This window comes from Pyrus communis, chromosome 3 (genome assembly GCF_041283825.1).
Source record: "Pyrus communis isolate YQ-2024b chromosome 3, ASM4128382v1, whole genome shotgun sequence".
Taxonomy (NCBI): Eukaryota; Viridiplantae; Streptophyta; class Magnoliopsida; order Rosales; family Rosaceae; genus Pyrus; species Pyrus communis.
The window spans coordinates 5,606,587-5,626,016 of record NC_142567.1 but is presented as its reverse complement, the minus strand read 5'-3'; the positions used below and the strand labels follow the sequence as shown (position 1 = coordinate 5,626,016).

At 35.8% G+C, this 19,430-nt stretch overlaps 2 protein-coding genes across 2 annotated transcripts; both read right to left on the bottom strand.

The window, feature by feature from the left end:
- Positions 1 to 2,717: 2,717 nt before the first annotated feature.
- On the bottom strand, positions 2,718 to 9,300 carry LOC137714527 ((-)-germacrene D synthase-like). Its single transcript, XM_088690304.1, has 10 exons — positions 9,072 to 9,300; positions 8,791 to 8,967; positions 8,581 to 8,641; positions 8,278 to 8,499; positions 7,911 to 8,049; positions 7,561 to 7,806; positions 6,950 to 7,240; positions 3,728 to 3,861; positions 3,379 to 3,625; positions 2,718 to 3,057 (listed from the first exon to the last, which is right to left on the bottom strand). The coding sequence occupies exons 1-10, from the start codon at positions 9,298 to 9,300 to the stop codon at positions 2,764 to 2,766; spliced, it is 2,040 nt and encodes a 679-aa protein (XP_088546430.1). The 3' UTR covers positions 2,718 to 2,763.
- A 5,679-nt stretch (positions 9,301 to 14,979) lies between these two features.
- On the bottom strand, positions 14,980 to 17,984 carry LOC137715148 ((-)-germacrene D synthase). The gene is made up of 7 exons (XM_068454382.2): positions 17,838 to 17,984; positions 17,460 to 17,748; positions 16,957 to 17,335; positions 16,615 to 16,833; positions 16,259 to 16,397; positions 15,856 to 16,101; positions 14,980 to 15,457 (listed from the first exon to the last, which is right to left on the bottom strand). The coding sequence occupies exons 1-7, from the start codon at positions 17,952 to 17,954 to the stop codon at positions 15,164 to 15,166; spliced, it is 1,683 nt and encodes a 560-aa protein (XP_068310483.2). The 5' UTR covers positions 17,955 to 17,984; the 3' UTR covers positions 14,980 to 15,163.
- Between the last annotated feature and the right edge of the window lie 1,446 nt (positions 17,985 to 19,430).

The following is a 19,430-nucleotide window of genomic DNA, read 5'->3' as shown; positions in this document are numbered from 1 at the left end:
GTATTGGTTATGGGCCGGGGCGTGGGGTTTAATTTTTTACCCATTGTATTGTATTTAGAGGTTTCAAAATTACCTCGAAATACATTTTTCGTCTATTTGACCATGCGTGTGACTCATTTTTAAGTTGATGTAGAAGTCACATTAAAATATGTTTTCGAAATCAAATCAAAATGAAGTAACTTGGTGAAAAATATTGAAATAAGTCGTCCATGAAAAGAGGCCGAACCATCATAATTTGCCTATATTATATCTATATATCTTTTCTTTTTAATTAGATGAGTTTTTATTTTCTCAAAATTTTTTAATTGAAATTTTCTCTAGTTATCAATAACCATGTTGTCCGATCGACGTATCTCCAACTTTGGATTGTTTACCAGATCTAGTGAACTACAGGTGTTTTCTACCAATTCTGATAATTATGGTTATACTCTTGTTTTTTTTTTACCATGGTGTGAATACATTGTACGTAGGTGTAAGTATACATAAATTCGACTACAGATATATAAGTTGAGAACCAAACCTCCTCCCCACTATTTAGCCAGTATAAATACTAGAGGAATCCTAAAATCTTCACCAGTATGCAAACCCTAGACAACACAAGAAAATATTTCACATAAAGTAGTTGTATCCGACCAAGTGTTTGTAGAAAATTTTGGTATTGCCGCAACCTTTATCCTTCCATGGTTGCCACGGAAATTAGGTTAGCCACTCATTCGTTTGTGTTTTAATTATATAACCATATAAGGTTAACATAATTAACTTTTACATACTATAAGGACAAACAATGATCCTCTCTCATTTTCTATCTACCGTAGAAGCCACAAGACCACACACAAGAGACTTTCATTTTCTCTTCGAGAGATCATTTGTACAGTCACTTCACATTGTATTTCAACGATTCAACTGTCATATTTTACGCCTTCTTTTAAAGATCATCTCTAGCACAAATCATCAACATTTGGAATATTTAATCATTGTATTAAATAGTAGTCATATCAGTGTTTCTTTGAACAATCATATTCGTCTATTAAATAGAATTATTAGAGGATCCCTAAACGAAAGGGGACTGTATACCATGATCGAGAGACATTTGGTAAGGAGCATTAATTACTCATAATGGCTTAACATACTTTTAGCAGAAACACTTACTCATGACTAATCATTCTTCTACCTTTAGCTTAGACAAGTTTTCGTAGGAACACTTTAGCCAAGTACTAGAATAATGTTTGGCTACTCGAGGAATAGTAATCATTCTTCTACCTTTAGCTTAGAGCATCTTTAAAAGAGATGTTAAAATATCTAAATCAGCAATAACAGTAAAAAAGACAACAATTGTTTTCCAACTAAGAAACTAAATCTGATGTGGCATGACATGGAATGGCAGCTTCCCCACTCCCCAACAAAAAAAAAAAAAATAATAATAATAATAATTTAACAGTAGCTTCAAAATTTTTATAATAATTATTAAATACTTTTTACTAACTTTTTATTGGTTTAAAGCATTGCACTTTAATTTCTTTTCAATACCCATGCAATGTTTAAATATTTTTATATTTTTTAAATCATTTCCTTTCACTACCAATGCAAAGAAAATAAATATGAATTTTTACTTTATGTTTAAAATTTGACATGGATAACAAAACTTTAAAAGATGTCAAAATGCCACATAAGTTGTCAAATTTAAATTTTATGTTTAAAATTTGAGATTTCCTTTGGAGATGGTCTTAGACAAGTTAATGTTAACTTCACTATAACACAATATGTAATTAATAGCACTGCACGATAGCATTTCTCAACAAGCGCTACATAATGGTTTCAGAAATTCCAACACTTTTTAAAACGCTATTGTAGGCTTTAAAATTTTAATATTTTGAAGTCAGTACTAATTTTTTCCTTCCAACATATATTAAATCACTTGAGCTGTCCAATCTAACTCCATACACCAAATGAGGTCTAAAGATTTGCAGGACTCAGTAATCAAAAAGATAAACTGATAAGCAAATCAAATGAACTTGGTTCATCGATCTAGTTTGTGGTAATTGCAAATAATCAAATTAGTTGCTTGGTACATCTTGGTTTTTACCAGGGAATGTCCAATATGTGTTACTTCTTTATGTGCTACCATTTCATATGAATAATATAACTCCATTTCCTTTTCTTGGATTTCAAATGCTTTAGTTTAACCGTCTGATATCACAAGTCGCTTTGGGTAAGAATATACACCCAAATGGTTGTAGTATAACCCAAAACAGAAAATTACAAAGCTAGGGATAGCCCTAACTCTAGCAATGCTAAGCTTATCAGCAAACCAAGATGCCTACAAGGGAAGGGAGGAGGACCATTAAGCGCATGCATAGAAGTCCTTTGAAACATGATGAAAATGTATATAAACAGCTAGCTGGATGGGTGAATCTGAAATTCGAACCGTAGAATTTCTCATTCAGCTAGGAGATAAAATATAATTCATAATTTACTCAAGTTCATAACAATTCCCTGCTTCAAGTCCAACTTCAACACTTTGGGAATTATACTGCAGCTTTCTACAAAATTCAATGACAAGAGTATATATTCTCACAGAACGGAAATTTAAATTTATTTCATTTGTAGTATCAAAGAGAAAACAATTAAACAATTCAAACAAATTTATTAAAACACGGTTTCAACGAACGACCAGTGCAAAAACGGGCTCATTCGTATTTTTGTTGGCCAATGGTGATGCCTTACTGAATTTAGCAAAGAGAACAACTAGTCCAAATTGAAGGCCTAAAGAGGCACGGGTTCGACAAAGAGTGAAACCACAATGTCCTTGAGAAATATTCCAGCATGAGTAAGGCCATCATCATGCTTGTATATAACTTCAATCATTCGTGCAAGATTGACAATTCGTAGTATTAGTTGCATGGGGAAAATGGTAGGGCGGTGACACGTTTCGTTTACGTCCTTCCATGCATTATTAACTTGCTTGATTAGTTCGATTATTGCTTGTTCCTCTGTGGCACCATGTTCTTTCATGTAGCATTCCACGGATGAGGCAACATGCCCTCTCTTCTGGTCAAACTTCCAAAAAAAATATCAAGGTTATATATAGTAGTAGTAGAACAAATCTAGCTAATAACAAATTATTAAAAAAATATATACATATGCAAAGAAAAAAGAGAATATTGGAGAATTAATTGATCTTGAACTTTAGTCGAATTTGAGTTTTCACCACTGAACTAAAAATTTGTGAATATTGATGATTGAACTTGCCACAGTGGTCCTTTTGAGGATGGAAGTTCTTACGGAGCAACCCAAAAGAACCATTGCTCCACACTGTGACTAGTTCGTACACCGGAACTCACAATACGTAGTAATTAATTTATATAATTAAGTACGTACCTTGTGAGATTTAATATCGTCCACGAGTCTAGCAATTTGTGATGCCGCCTCCACAATCTTAGGGTCACTAAACACCCAATCCAAGGAGTCTTTTGTAACAACACTTCCCATTCCAACAAAGGCTGTGGTTGCTAGCATGAAGTAGGATGTATTAAGTGCTTCTGAAAAATATTCATCCATGGTTGGTGTGTAGTTATCATAGAACCATTTTGCTTCCTTGAAGAAAGATTTAACTTGAATTTTCATCTGAGAGACGACCAAGCGATGTACATATACATAATAAAGCTTTAATTAATTACTATATAACAGTACTTAGTAAGATGGAAAAGATATTTCTGTGAGACTTAATGCTTCTCTTGCATAGTGGATGCGATATGAGTTTCCCTCGTTTCCAAGCTTTTCCTCAATTTCAGCGTAGAGATCCAACAATGCTTGATAACAGACTTTCATGTACTCTGATAGATGAACCATGATAGAGATGTCCTACCTGATGACTGACGAAGAACCATTTAAAATAAGCGAGTGAAACAATCCATGAAGGCTCTCATCAAAAAGTACTAGCTGAAGTTCGAATTTTTAGACGTCTTGCTACATCACGTACTGTCAACATTCAATATTCAAAGAAAATGGTACCTTTCTCGACGGCTAATTCGTCGTGGTTTGGCCCAAAAATGGCTTGAAAATGGCTAACTCGAGACCAAGACAACCAATTTCGAGCTGTTTTTCGGCCAAACCACGGCGATTTAGCAATCTAGAAAGGTATCATTCTCTTTGTGTCATTGAGAAGTATGATTTTCGTTTTTGAATCACTCGATTTCGTTAAGTATTGAAGAAGTTATGAACATTTAAAGTTTACCTAGTTTCTGGCAAGTTTTCCAGTTTTCTCGCCGATCAATCACCTTTCAGGCTATTTTCCGGCTATCTTTGGCAAACATTGGGCTTCCAAATAGGTAAAATCTTGTTCTACACTTTCCTATCTTCATTTTGATATATTATGGGTCCAATTTGGTTAAGAAATGATTGAGTTACGAAACTTTGAAAATTGCCCAAACTTTCGGCCAAGAGCTCCGGGACACTTAATAGTGTTTTTAACGGAATAACGAAAATAATAGAAATCAATCTTAGGAACCAAAGTGATGTGTTATGCAGATCTTAGGGACCATTTTGGCTAAAAATCCTAACCAAAATGATTGATTATGAACAAACTCAATAATCAATTCTATCGATTTCAAATCTTAGGAATCAAAGTGAGGAGTTAGGCTAAAAAGCCTATTCTAATTAATTCAGAGAATGTTTCCTCAATTGTAGAGGGCTGGCGGGAGTTGAAGGTGTGTGGTTCTTCGATATTTTTATACAGTTGTGACTTGCGAGGGGGCGGTTCAATGGGTGGCGCAGTGGGTGGGGCGGAGAATGGCGTAGCATCCCCAAATTAAAATAATGGGTAAACTACAAAAAACTACCTCAACTATTGGTGTCATGACACTTTCATACCTCATCTTTTAAAATTGACAATGTCATACCTCATATTTAGAATTTGGTCCAATGTTATACCTTCCGTTACTTGGCCGTTTACTTTTCAGTTAAATGCTGACGTGGCTTGATTCGGGGTCCACTTTCTATTAAAAAATCATTAAAATATTATTAAAAACTAAAAAAAAATATTTAATATTATTTAAATATTAAAATAATAATAAAAAGTAAAAAAAAAAAAAAAAAAAAAGATTTTGAAAACCCAACAAACCCCCCCTGCGGAAGAACAAGAAGGAGAAGGAGAAGGAGGAGGAGGAGGAGGAGGAAGAAGAAGAAGAGGAAAAAAAGGAGGAAGGGAAAAAAAAAATTCCCCCCCTTGGTCGGCAGAAGAAAAAGAAGGGCGAAGGAGAAGGAAGAGGAGGAGGAGGAAGAAGAAGAAGAGGAAAAAAATGAGGAAGGGAAAAAAAAATTCCCCCTCCCCCCCCCCCCCCAAGTCAGCGCAGAAGAAGAAGAAGAGAGAAGGAGAAGGAGGAGGAAGAAGAAGAGGAAGAAAAAAAAAAAAATTTGAAATCCCATCAACAGCCCCTGTGGAAGAAGGAGAAGGTGAAGAAGAAGGAGAAGATGAAGAGGAAAAAAAAAAAAAAATTTTGAAAACCATAACTCCCCTGCGGAAGAAGAAGAAGAAGAAGGAGGAAGAAGAAGAGGAGGAAGAAGAATAAAAAATTTTGAAAACCCATCAAACCCCAAATCCACCATTCTCATCCATTCTCCACATCCTCTTCCGCACCCATCCTCCATCTTCTCTGCGCACCCAAGATACCGCCAACGGGATCTGGGTTTTTTTTTTTTTTTCTTTTTTCTGGTTTGCAGGAGGGAGAAGAGTGTGGGTGTGGGTGTGGGGGAAGACAAATTGGAATTTTTTTTTTTTTTTTTTTTTTTTTTTTTTGTTTGTTTGTTGGGATTTGCAAGTGGGGGAAGAAGATGAAGATGGGGAGAGGAGAGAGGAGGGAGGAGGGGGAGGGGACAGACGAAATGAGGGTTTTTTTTTTTTTTCATACTTTTTATTATTATTTTAATATTTAAAAAATATTAAATAATTAGTTTTTAGTTTTTAATAATTTTTTAATAGAAAGTAGGTCCCGAATCAAGCCACGTCAGCACTTACTAGAAAAACTAACAGAAAAATTGACGGAGGTATGACATTGTCACAAATTCGTAAGATGGGGTATGACATTGTCAATTTTAAAAAATGAGGTATGAAACTGTCGTGATCCCAATAGATGAGGTATTTTTTTGTACTTTACCCTAAAATAATTGATATAAATAAGAGTTGGCCGTATTAATTAGTTGTAATATTGGTATGGCGTTTACCCATGCGTGATTGTGAAGGAGAAGCAATTATTAGGTAAACCACATCAGCGCATAGTACTTCCACTTCAAATTTGACACATCTTCTATTATTATACAGCTGGACTTAAAAGCTTAATTAATATAAAAGATAAAAATTGAAGAAAGAAAAAACCCCATAGCCACCTCCCTCCCCGATGATTCTCAGCCCCCTCCTTAGCCTTCATAGTTTCACCCCTCCTAACATTTGGATTTAATTAGTTCGATTTCCCTTGATGTATATCCTTCTTTGTCATATTTATAATACAACAAGATACAAGACTAATTAACTTGAAACAGAAAATAATGATATCCTAATTGAACAAATAATTCTAATTCCACAAAAACTTTGAAGCCTACATGTTGTTTTTCCTCCTAAAGACTACCTAATTAGGACTTTGGAGATCCAACGTAATTCACAATTTACTTAATTTCATAACAATTCCCTTCTTCAACTCATACTCCAACATTTTGCGAATTACACTACAGCGTTCTACAAAATTCAATGACAAGAGTATATATATTATCACAGAACAAAAATTTAAATTTATTTCATTTGTAGTATCAAAGAGAAAACAAACAATTCAAACAAATTAAAACATGGTTTCAACGAACGACCGGTAGAAAGACTGGCTCTTTCGAATTTTGCTGGCCAATGGTGATGCCTTATTATTGAATTTAGTAAAGAGAACAACTAGTCCAAATTGAAGGCCTAAAGAGTCACGGGTTCGACAAAGAGTGAAACCACAATATCCTTGAGAAAGATTCCAGCATGAGTAAAGCCATCGTCATGTTTGTATACAACTTCAACCATTCGTGCAAGATTGACAATTCGTAGTATTATCTGCATGGGGAAAATGGTAGGGCGGTGGCACGTTTCATTTACGTCCTTCCATGCATTATTCACTTGCTTGCTTAGTTCGATTATTGCTTGTTCCTCTGTGGCATCATGTTCCTTCATGTAGCATTCCACACATGAGGCAACATGCCCTCTCTTCTGCTCAAACTTCAAAAAAATATCAAGGTTATACATAGTAGTAGTAGAACAAATCTAGCTAATAACAAATTATTAAAAAAAAAAAATACATATGCAAAGAAAAAAGAGAATATTGGAGAATTAATTGATCTTGAACTTTAGTCGAATTTAAGTTTTCACCACTGAACTAAAAATTTATGAATATTGATGATTGAACTTGCCACAGTGGTCCTTTTGAGGATGGAAGTTCTTACGGAGCAACTCAAAAGAACCATTGCTCCACATTGTGACTAGTTCATACACCAGAACTCACAGTACATAGTAATTAATTTATATAATTAAGTACGTACCTTGTGAGATTTAATATCGTCCACGAGTCCAGCAATTTGTGATGCCGCCTTTACAATCTTAGGGTCACTAAACACCCAATCCAAGGAGTCTTTTGTAACAACACTTCCCATTCCAACAAAGGCTGTGGTTGCTAGCATGAAGTAGGATGTATTAAGTGCTTCTGACAAATATTCACCAATGGTTGGTGTGTAGTTATCATAAAACCATTTTGCTTCCTTGAAGAAAGATTTAACTTGAATTTTCATCTGAGAGACGACCAAGCGATGTACATCTACGTAATAAAGCTTTAATTAATTACTATATAACAGTAATTAGTAAGATGGAAAAGATATTTGTCTGTGAGACTTACTGCTTCTCTCGCATAGTGGATGAGATATGAGTTTCCCTCGTTTTCAAGCTTTTCCTCAATTTCAGCGTAGAGATCCAACAATGTTTGATAACAGACTTTCATGTACTCTGGTAGATGAACCATGGCAGAGATGTCCCACCTGATGATTGACGAAGAAACATTTAAAATAAGCGAGTGAAACAATCCAAAAAGGCTCTCATCAAAAAGTACTAGCTGAAGTTCGAATTTTCAGACATCTTGCTACATCACGTACTGTCGACGTTCAATGAGAGAAATTTAAAAAAAAAAAAATGAAAACTAGCTAATTAACAACTGTAAATTGTGAGACATGCAAATTAAAGGATTATTAATTAGTTTATTTTCAAACCTTTCAACAGCTTCAGGAAACAGCTCTAGTTCTTCAAATGTGCCATACACGTCATAAATATCATCCATAACGACTGCGACGGCAGTAACTTTGCCAATTATCATCCTAGCAAAGGAGTATTCGGGTTCATAGTAGCACCTTAAACCCCAAAGGTAGCACTCAACTACTCTGTCCCTTGCAAATGGTAACTTGTTTACAAAGTCCAACTCCTTCCACCACCTGCATTAATTAATTTAGGTAGAATTTGATTAGTGAATTAGTGAATTAGTTTTGCATGAAGTTGATTATATATATACTAATCTTGAAATTTCACTTAGTTCCTTCTGAATCTCTGATGGACTTTCTACAAGAAGTTGAAATCCAACTTTGCAAAAGTTAGGAGAGTCTCATTATGTGAATTATGTTCGTGGTAGATGGACAAGTAATGCCTTGCTTCTAGCCTTGGGTTGCCCTTCCAGAATTGCTGCTACAATGCATGCTTTACTTCTTTCGAAAGTGGCCCGGGGCTTAAACAATGTGCTGCTGACTCGAGATGAGTGGTGGTAAAGCTTAATGCCTCTTCTAGTATATCCTCTCCGTGTACCCTCAGATGTGTAGCTTCGTACAAACTTAGTGGTCCCACGACATCATTCGTGAGTGATTCCTTAAATTTCGCATCACTGACGTCCTTGAACTTATTGAACATGTCTGCTTCAAAAACAATTAATTAATGCATGCATTACGTGCTTAATTAGAGGAAGAAATTTAATCCACACATAGCTATCAACAAGCCATGAGCACTGAGAACTTACCACATGAAATATTATAACCTTGTTGTCTAAGCAATCGAAAATAGAGAGCAGGAGCGTGAAGATCATCGTCATCACTTCCTTCAGTTCCGTGGTGATAACAGTCATAAGAGTTGCCGTGAATTTGGAGCAAAACTTGATCTACCTCATTTTCGAAATGGCGGGAGATGCCTAAGCGCTGAATGGCATTAATCAATTCCAATTTTTTCAAGGGATTACTAGGTATTGGAGCCATTATATCATCCTCTTCACTTTCAGTTCTTGAACATGTTGCTCTTCTTCTATATTTGTTTCCTAAAAAGACAAATTGCAAGGGAATTAGAAAGAAAGGAAAAATGGTAACATATATTTGACAAACTATCAGTCTAAATGAATTTCGTACGATAGAAGCATATGATAAGAAATGATGGCCCCAAATGGTGGGAGAGAAATTTGCTGAATGCCGATTAACATTATTATTACTAGTTTTTGGGGTTTGATTTGCTTGAGATGCATACGTTTTATTCTAATGGCTTTTTAGCCAAAATGCTCCTTGAGATTTGCCTAACTCTTCACTTTGGTCCCCGAAATTTTAAATCAATAGAAATGGTCCTGAGATTGTCCACCATCAATCATTTTGGTCATTCGGTAAAAGAATTATGTTAAACAAGAGTCCAAATAATAAAACTAACCTCAATATAATAAACAATAAGTCAAAATGATTTGACAAAAGTTGAAGATATTTTTATTATTTTACCTTTATTTTATAGAGATTTTTCACATAATGACTAAAATGATTGATTGTGAACAAACCCAATGACCAATTCTTTCAATTTCAAATCTCAAGAATCAAAATGAAGAGTTGTGCAAATCTCAAAAACCATTTTTACTAAAAAGGCTATTCTAATTAATTCAGAGAATGTTTCCTCAATTGTAGAGGGCTGGCGGGAGTAGAAGGTGTGTGGTTCTTTGATATTTACATACAGTTGCGACTTGCGAGGAGGCAGTTCAAGGGGTGGCCCAGTGGATGGGACGGAGCATGGCCTACATCCCCAAATTAAATAAATAAGAGTATTAATTAGTTGTACTATTGGTGTGGCGTTTACCCATGCGTGACTGTGAAGGAGAAGAAATTATTAGGTAAACCATATCAGCACATAGTACCCCCACTTCAAATTTGGCACATCTTCTATTAGACCAAATCGGACAAATGCTCCATGTGGTCTTAAGATATTCAGAACATAGCTCATGTGGTAAAATAATTCGGATTTAAATTCATGTGGTATAGATGTAGTCCAAAAATATTAGTTCGGTTAAATACATGGATAGAATTGTATTTTCACAAAACCTTCTTCCTCATGCTTTCTCTGGAATGTGTATTTTCACAAAACCATGTCTAAGATCAACCTCATCACTGATCTCGATGCCATCCCACTCAGAGCCCTGAATACACTTTCCACAATTCCATCTGCTACAACTTTGGCAGGGATACCTAGGACCAATATTGGTGGTGTTTGTATTGCAATCGCAACACATCTTGCTATCGTTACTGGGCATATCACACTCGCCAGACAAAACCCGCGAGTACCTAATTTGTCTATTTGATCTTGGTAGTGAACGATCAGATATTCCCATTGAATGGTAACAACCCAACAAGAAGAGAACCCAGAATTTTCTTTTTACTTTTTTCTCGAGAAACAAACACATTGGCCTCGAAATTTGTCAATGATACGACCTCTCAGCTTTAAAGAAAGAAGAAGAATTACAACCCAAAAATGGAAAAAGAAAAGCAACTTACTTTATTAATATCATGGTTCATAGCAACAGCAGCTTTCATGGTCTGAAGATTAGTGCGTACTCTGGTATTCATCTTTTTTTCTTTCTGGAAAAAAATGAGATAAACAAACTATGATGCAAATTTAATGCATCCTGAAAAGATGAACAGAGGGATGTCAACTAGAGAGAGAGACTGAGAGAGATTATATTTCATATATGGTTAAGAGAGCGGGAAAGTTGAAGTGGGTAAGACTCAGAAAAAGAAGTGGCTGCATTTGTTGTATTCAGGGCTCTGAGTGGGATGGCATCAAGATCAGTGATGAGGTTGATCTCAGACATGGTTTTGTGAATATACACATTCCAGAGAAAGCATGAGGAAGAAGGTTTTGTGAAAATACAGTTCTATCTATATATTTAATGGACATAACTAATACTTTCGGACTATACCACATGAGTTTAAGGCCTGGTTTGGTACTGAGGTGATCCTGAAAAAAGATGGTATCAAAAAAAACTGTGAGCTGTTTTTGTGTTTGGTAAACATTCAGCTCCAGTTTTTTTTTCACAGTTTTGGGTGAAAAAAAGCCAAAAACAAGAAGCTGCAAAACCCAGCTTTGAAAAACTGGTTTTTTTTCACATCCGTTTTACATAAAAGTTTACCAAACACTATAATACTGTTTTTTTTTTCAAAAGCACTTTTACAAAAAAGTTTACCAAACACTCTGCTGCTTTATTTCACAGCTGCTTATTCTCACAGCACAGCATAAGCAGCTTTTTTTCAAAGCACAACAATACCAAGGGATTCGCAGCCGGCATGGCTCCCAAGGCCCGACGAGCCGAGTAAAATCTTTACAATTTTGGGTAACTCCTTTGTATGAAATTGTATAGATTTAAAAATAATATATGAGGTTACAATTGCATCACATAACAAGGTAAGCTATCACTCGCAACTGGCCCGAGGGCCCTTAGAGCACTTCCACCGGAGGCACATTAGGCCGACACCCAGACAAAAAACCAGGCTGGGACTCAGTCAATCCACTCCAGCCACAAACTTGCCTGGCACCCAGCCCTAGCTTGTCTCCAAGCCAGCCCAAACTTGACTGACCAAGGAACCGGCCCCTTTTTTGTTTTGCGCCTAGCGTTTGTGTTCACGCGACCTTGGGCGTGAGTACCTGACAGACGTTCAGAGGCGGGGCCCGCGTCGCAGGCACACTCACATCTCACCCCGGGTAGGCGACGTGGCCCACTGTCTGTTGTTGGATTTCCAACGGCTAGTTTTTCTAGACCGTTGGTTTCCAACGGAAAAAAAAAAATTGAATTTCATTTTTGATCTGGACCGTCCGATCACAGATCAACGGTTCACGTTTTTCTCCCAAAAAAATAAAATAAAAAGGCCCAACGGTCAAAATTATGACGGTTGGTACATGGCAGCTTATAGGATGTTGGATTTGAATATTTTTCAAATCCAATGGTCCAAATTAATTAACTACATTAAAATTTATTAAAAATTTTTTTATTTTATTTTTTATTTCTATAAATACCTAACCCTCATCTTCCACCTTACACCACATTTCAATATTTTCTACACTTTCTACATTTCAATATTTTCTACACTTTGAGAGAAAAAAATGATTTCGTGGAAGCTCATTGAAGATGTTACGTTGTGTGAATGTTGGGTTCACACTACTCATGACCCAATTACAGGTAATGAGATGGATAAGCGAGAAATGTGGCGTAAAATTACGAAAGTGTTTTGCGATGTACATGGAAAAGACGCTAGAAGTAGTCAAGGTCTTTAAGGTCGTTGGAAAAAACTCAAAGCAAAACCGCATCAGGGACTCCAGAACAATCATTTTTCCCATCCTCGCGATCTCATCCACTTGATCTGCAAATACTCCATATGCAATCATTCGCAAGGCAGCCGTAATTTTTTGCTCAGGAAGATGACCTAGAACACGAAAAGCATACTCTTTTTGCACAAAGTATGGATCATGGTTGCAAATAACACTCATGATTTTGTCAAACAAACTTTGTTGCATTCTAAATCGTGATCAGAGAATACACTGTTGTGAATAAAATAATCTTCCAAGAGATCTTTACCTCTTCTTTCCCTTTTTCTATCAAAGTTTGCGGCACGTCTGGGTTTGGCTATCTAACCCACAGCTTCCATGACACGGCAGGAATGTGAGGCCCTCTGCCTTCTATGGTCATCATCTTCATCCTCCTCCATTGCAAAAGCCTCATCTCCACCTCTACCTTCACCTTCCTCGAGATTGATCAATTCTTCCTGTTATCCTAACAATCTTTTATGTTGCTCCTCAAATTGTTTATGCACTCTCCTTGAAGAAGACATTGTAAAATTAACTCAAGATTTTCAAACGATGAAGAAAGATTCTGAGCTAAAAAGAAGGATTGAGTTTGGTGTAAGGATGGATGTAGAGATGTAGGGTTTATATGGACAAAAAAAGAAACGATGAGGTTCTGGACAATGTCACGTGGCACAACGTGATTGGTTGAAAATCTTATCGAAATCTTGACTAAATTATTGCAAACAGGAAGTGACATGTGGCACGTCGGGATTGGTTGAAAATCCACAAAATAGTACATTCGGATAATGACACGTGGCGTAATAAGATTAGTTGAAAATCTTATCATAATCTTGGCTAAATTATTATAAATAGATAGTGACACGTGGCGCGTCGGGATTGGTGGCAAATCTAGGCGGAAATCTATTCACAAAATAGTACGTTCGGATAATAACATGTGGCGTGACGAGATTGGTTAAAAATCTTATCCAAAATTAAACTATTTTATTTATTTATTCTTTTATAAAAAAAAATTAAAATATTTTAAATGGGCTGGGTGCTAGCGCATTTTTAGAATTTGTGCCAGCTCTTTTTTTTGGGGGTGAAGATGTCCTTGATCTATTACTGTTCATTAGGGTCTATCACTGTTCACTGACTGAATAAATGCAATGGGTGCTGGCACATTTGTGTTAGGGGTGGAACTGCTCTTATTAATATCTCCATGAACTATTCCCATTCCGCCATCTCCTTTTCAATATTAGCCAATAGCAATTGTTAGCTCGGCAACAATAGTTAATGCGGCAGTCCTATTGGTTAGTATCCACCGCCCCAAAGTTTCTCCTGTCCACTTCCCAGTCTGGTACCCACCCATGCTACATCCAAACTTGAGCGTGTTAAGTGTAATTTACCCTTAATTATATTAACAAAGGAAGAAAAATAATGGTATTTTAGTACAAGTACACGTGGTATATGAAGAAAAGTGTGAAGGTTGAAATGAAAAAGTTGCTACCATTTCTCTCTAACTTTTAGTTATATATTTCTAATTAAGGTATTTATGGAAAAAAAAAAAGTGTGTACCTTGATAATTCATTTCCTAGTTTGATGTATAAGTGAAGTTCATGTGTCAAAAAATAGTAGAGAAGATAAGTATAGAAAGGCAAAAGAGGAAGGTAGATAGGTAGCATCAATCTTTCTTTTCTTGCATAAAGAAACCTAGCAAAGGTTGGGCAGCCAAATTCTTTTAGGCGAATTACAAATTGAAAGATCATATCCAATTGTGTTGGTGGTCAACACAAGGGCCACAGATTTACCAAAAAAAAAAAAAAAGCCACAAGGAGGTCTAAGGATCCTTGCATAAGTTATATTTGTAATAGGCGTAATACGGTTGGTATTACTTTTTAAATATGGTCCATCTTAAATATGGGATTCAATTGTTCATTATTCTTTTACGTGTCTACATATGATTAGGGAGTATCACCACTAAGCATTGCCACGTGGTACTAGTGGACTCTAAGTTTGCTAATGGATTCTAACATTTGGATTTAATTAGTTCGATTTCCCTTGATGTATATCCTTCTTTGTCATATTTATAATACAACAAGATACAAGACTAATTAACTTGAAACACAAAATAATGATATCCTAATTGAACAAATAATTCTAAATCCACAAAAACTTTGAAACCAAAATATCGTTTTTCCTTCTAAAGACTACCTAATTAGGACTTAGGAGATCCAATGTAATTCATAATTTACTCAATTTCATAACAATTCCCTTCTTCAACTCCTACTCCAACACTTTGGGAATTACACTACAACATTCTACAGAATTCAATGACGAGTATATAAATTCTCATAGAACGGAAATTAAATTTATTTCGTTTGTAGTATCAAAGAGAAAACAAACAATTCAAACAAATATATTAAAACATGGTTTCAACGAAAGACCAGTACAAAGACTGGCTCATTCGTATTTTGTTGGCCAATGGCGATGCCTTATTGTTGAATTTAGTAAAGAGAACAACTAGTCCAAATTGAAGGCCTAAAGAGGCACGGGTTCGACAAAGAGTGAAACCACAATATCCTTGAGAAAGATTCCAGCATGAGTAAAGCCATCGTCATGCTTGTATAAAACTTCAATCACTCGTGCAAGATTAACAATTCGTAGTATTAGCTGCATAGGGAAAATGGTAGGGCGGTGACACGTTTCGTTTACGTCCTTCCATGCATTATTCACTTGCTTGCTTAGTTCGATTATTGCTTGTTCCTCCGTGGCATCATGTTCCTTCATGTAGCATTCCACTGATGAGGCAACATGCCCTCTCTTCTGCTCAAACTTCAAAAATGAAAGAAAAAAAAAAAAAAAAAAATCGAGGTTATAGTAGTAGTTGTAGAACAAATCTAGCTAATAAAGAATCAATAAAAAACTATATATGCAAAGAAAAAAGAGAATTAGAGAATTAATTGATTCTGAACTTTAGTCGAATTGAAGTTTTCGCCACTAAACTAAAAATCTTTGAATATTGATCCTTGAACTTGCCACAGTGTGGAGTATTGATCTTTTCGAGGATGGAAGTTCTAACAGAGTAACCCAAAAGAATCATTATTCCACACAATGACAAGTTCATAGACCAATACTCAGAATTTTTTTGTTCAAGGATCGATACTCTAATTTTCTCAAGGAAAAGAATGGTAATACTACGTAGTAATGAATTTATATAATTAAATACATACCTTGTGAGACTTTATATCATCCACGAGTCTACCAATTAATGATGTTGCCTTTACAATCTTAGGGTCACTAAACACCCAATCCAAGGAGTCTTTTGTAACAACACTTCCCATTCCAACAAAGGCTATGGTTGCTAGCATGAAGTAGGATGTATTAAGTGCGTCTGACAAATATTCATCCATGGTTGGTGTGTAGTTATCATAGAACCATTTTGCTTCCTTGAAGTAAGATCTAACTTGGATTTTCATCTGAGAGACGACCAAGCGATGTACATATACGTAATAAAGCTTCAATTGATTTTTTTCTATAATTAATTACTCATGACGATCGAAAATGAAATATGATACAAATTACTACATAACAGTAATTAGTATGATGGAAAAGACATTTGTCTGTGAGACTTACTGCTTCTCTCGCATAGTTGATGCGATATGAGTTTCCCTCGTTTTCAAGCTTTTCCTCAATTTCAGCGTAGAGATCCAACAACGCTTGATAACAGACTTTCATGTACTCTGGCAGATGAACCATGGCAGAGACGTCCCACCTGATGATTGACGACGAAACATTTAAAATAAGCGAGTGAAACAATCCAAGAACTCTTATCCAAAAGTTAGCTGAAGTTCGAATTTTTAGACATCTTGCTTCTGTTAGAATCGCGTACTGTCGACGTTCAATGAAAGAAAAAAAAAAATCTAGCTAATCAACTGCTGTAAATTGTGAGATGAACAAATTAAACGATTATTATTAGTTTATTTTCAAACCTTTCAACAGCTTCAGTAAACAGCTCTAGTTCTTCAAATGTGCCGTACACGTCATAAATATCATCAATAACAACTAACACGGCAGTAACTTTGCCATATGTCATCCTAGCAAACGAGTATTCAGGTTCATAGTAGCACCCTAAAGCCCAAAGGTAGCTCTCAACTACTCTGTCCCTTGCAAATGGTAACTTGTTTACAAAGTCCAACTCCTTCCACCATCTGCATTAATTAATTTAAGTACAATTTGATTAATGCATTAGTTAACTAGTTTTGCATGAAGTTGATGGTATTAATTGCCAATAATACACAGACACACACACACACACATATATGTATAATAACCTTGTAATTTCACTTAGTTCCTTCTGATGGACTTTCTGCAAGAGGTTGAAATCCAACTTTGCAAAAGTCAGGAGAGTCTCATTATGTGAATTCTTTTCGCAGTCGATGGACAAGTAACGCCTTGCTTCTAGCCTTGGGATGCCCTTCCAGAATGGCTGGTACAATGCATGCTTTACATGTTGCGAAAGTGGTCCGGGGCTTAAACGATGTGCTGCTGACTCGAGATGAGTGGTGGTGAAGCTTAATGCCTCTTCTAGTATATCTTCTCCGTGTACCCTCAGATGAGTAGCTTCGTACAAGCTTAGTAGTCCGACAATATCATTCGTGAGTGATCCCTTAAATTTCGCATCATTGACGTCCTTGAACTTGTTGAACATGTCTGCTTCAAAAAAAAAATTAATTAATTCATGCATTACGTGCTTAATTAGAGGGAAAAAAATTTAATCCGTACATAGCTATAGAACAATCCATGGGCACCGAGAGGGCCGGCAGGGGGAACTTACCACATGAAATATTATAACCTTGTTGTCTAAGCAATCGAAAATAGAGAGCAGCAGCGTGAAGATCCTCATCATCATCACTTCCTTGGTGATAACAGAGATAAGAGTTGTTGTGAATTTGCAGCAAAACTTGATCAATCTCGTTTTCAAAATGGCGGGAGACGCCTAAGCGCTGAATGGCATCAATCAATTCCAATTTTTTCAAAGGTTTACAAGGTATTGGAGCCATTATCATCGTCTTCACTCTTTCCTTCAGTTCTTGAATACGTTGCTCTTCTTCTATGTTTGTTTCCTGAACAGACAAATTGAAACGGAATTAGAAAGAATGAAAAAAATAATAAATATATAATGACAAACTATTAGTCTAAATGAATTTCGCACAATAGAAGCATATGATAAGAAATAATCGCCCCAAATGGTGGGAGAGAAATTTGCTGAACGTCGATTAACATCATTAGTAGTCATTTTTGGGGTTTGATGTGGTTGAGGTGCAGACATTTTATTTTTCAAGGGCTGGTGGGAGTTGGAGGCGGTTATTTGCTACTTATATACACTTCCCGGGTGGTGTGTTTTTTTTGGGGTGGTTCTTTTGGGCGAAGTTGAAGGGTTGGCCTGGTGCGGCGTGTAATATTATTTTCTTTATTTTTAATCTCACAATAGGTTAATAATAATGTAATTCAACCAGTTGTTTATTAAATATTATTTTTTTATTCTTAATGTAAATTTTATAGAGACCAATTTGATTATGTGGATTCAACTGCTTTATTACATTATTAAACAATCATTTGATAACTAATTTAATCACATTATTATCCGCGTGCGAAAAACCTTTTTTATAACCTGCATTACACGCCTCTTAAGATGCTTTGAACGTGTTTAAAAATAGAGAAAATAATATTTAATAAACAACTTATTGTTTTATGAGGTGTGTAATGCCTGTTATAAAAAAAAAATATTTCACACATGGATAGTAATGTGATTAAATTAGTTGTCAAATGATTGTTTTTTTTTTCCTTTTAAAAAACGATATTATCTACATTAAGAGAGAAGGGGTGGGCTTAGCCTCACAATAGGCTATCAATAATGCGATTCAATAAGTTGTTTATTAAATATTATTTTCTTTATTCTTAATGTAAATTCTACAAAGACCAATTTTATTATGTGAATTTAGATGCTTTAATTGGTTTATGAGGGATTTCTTCTAGCATGATCTAAAATTATTCAGTTACTTCAAATATTTGACTTTTCTTTTGTTAATTTGCGCATATGAATACATTTAAAACGTGTAAGTCATACGTAGCACCCCGTGATTCAAAAAATACCTTTTACACGCTAGTGAGCGTGTGCATAAAGGCTACTAATAAAGGTAAAAGAGAGAAAACTCTCGAGTTTAGGAGAAGAAGACAATGTAGTAGGGAAATTGATGTTGCTTTTTTGTGAGGTAAATTGCTTTTGCAAAGGTAGGGTGTGTGTGGTAAATAAGAATCATGTTTTTTTTATGGAAAAAAAGTGTTCACAAAGGTAAATAAGAATCATGTTTATTTTTGGAAAAATCGTTTTCACAAACAATCACGCGACGTATCGCATTCAATAATATATTGTCGTTTTTTTAATTTTTCTTCGCAATGCATATTATTAGATTACAACGTGTTGCCCTCTAAAATTTACATAGCTTGACACCATCACTGTAAGATCCCACATCACGTAGGGGTGAGGATCCTGTAAACTTTATATGTATATTCTCATCTCTACCTAGCATGAGGCCTTTTGGAAGCTCACTGGCTTCAAAGTTTATCGGAACTCCGAAGTTAAGCGAGTTCGGGCAAGAGCAATCCCATGATGGGTGACTCACTGGGAAGTTTTCGTAGGAGTTCCCAAAAACAAAATCGTGAGGGCGTGGTCGGGGCCCAAAGCAGATAATATCGTGCTACGGTGGAGTCGAGTCCGGGATGTGATGGGGGGCCCGGGCCACGA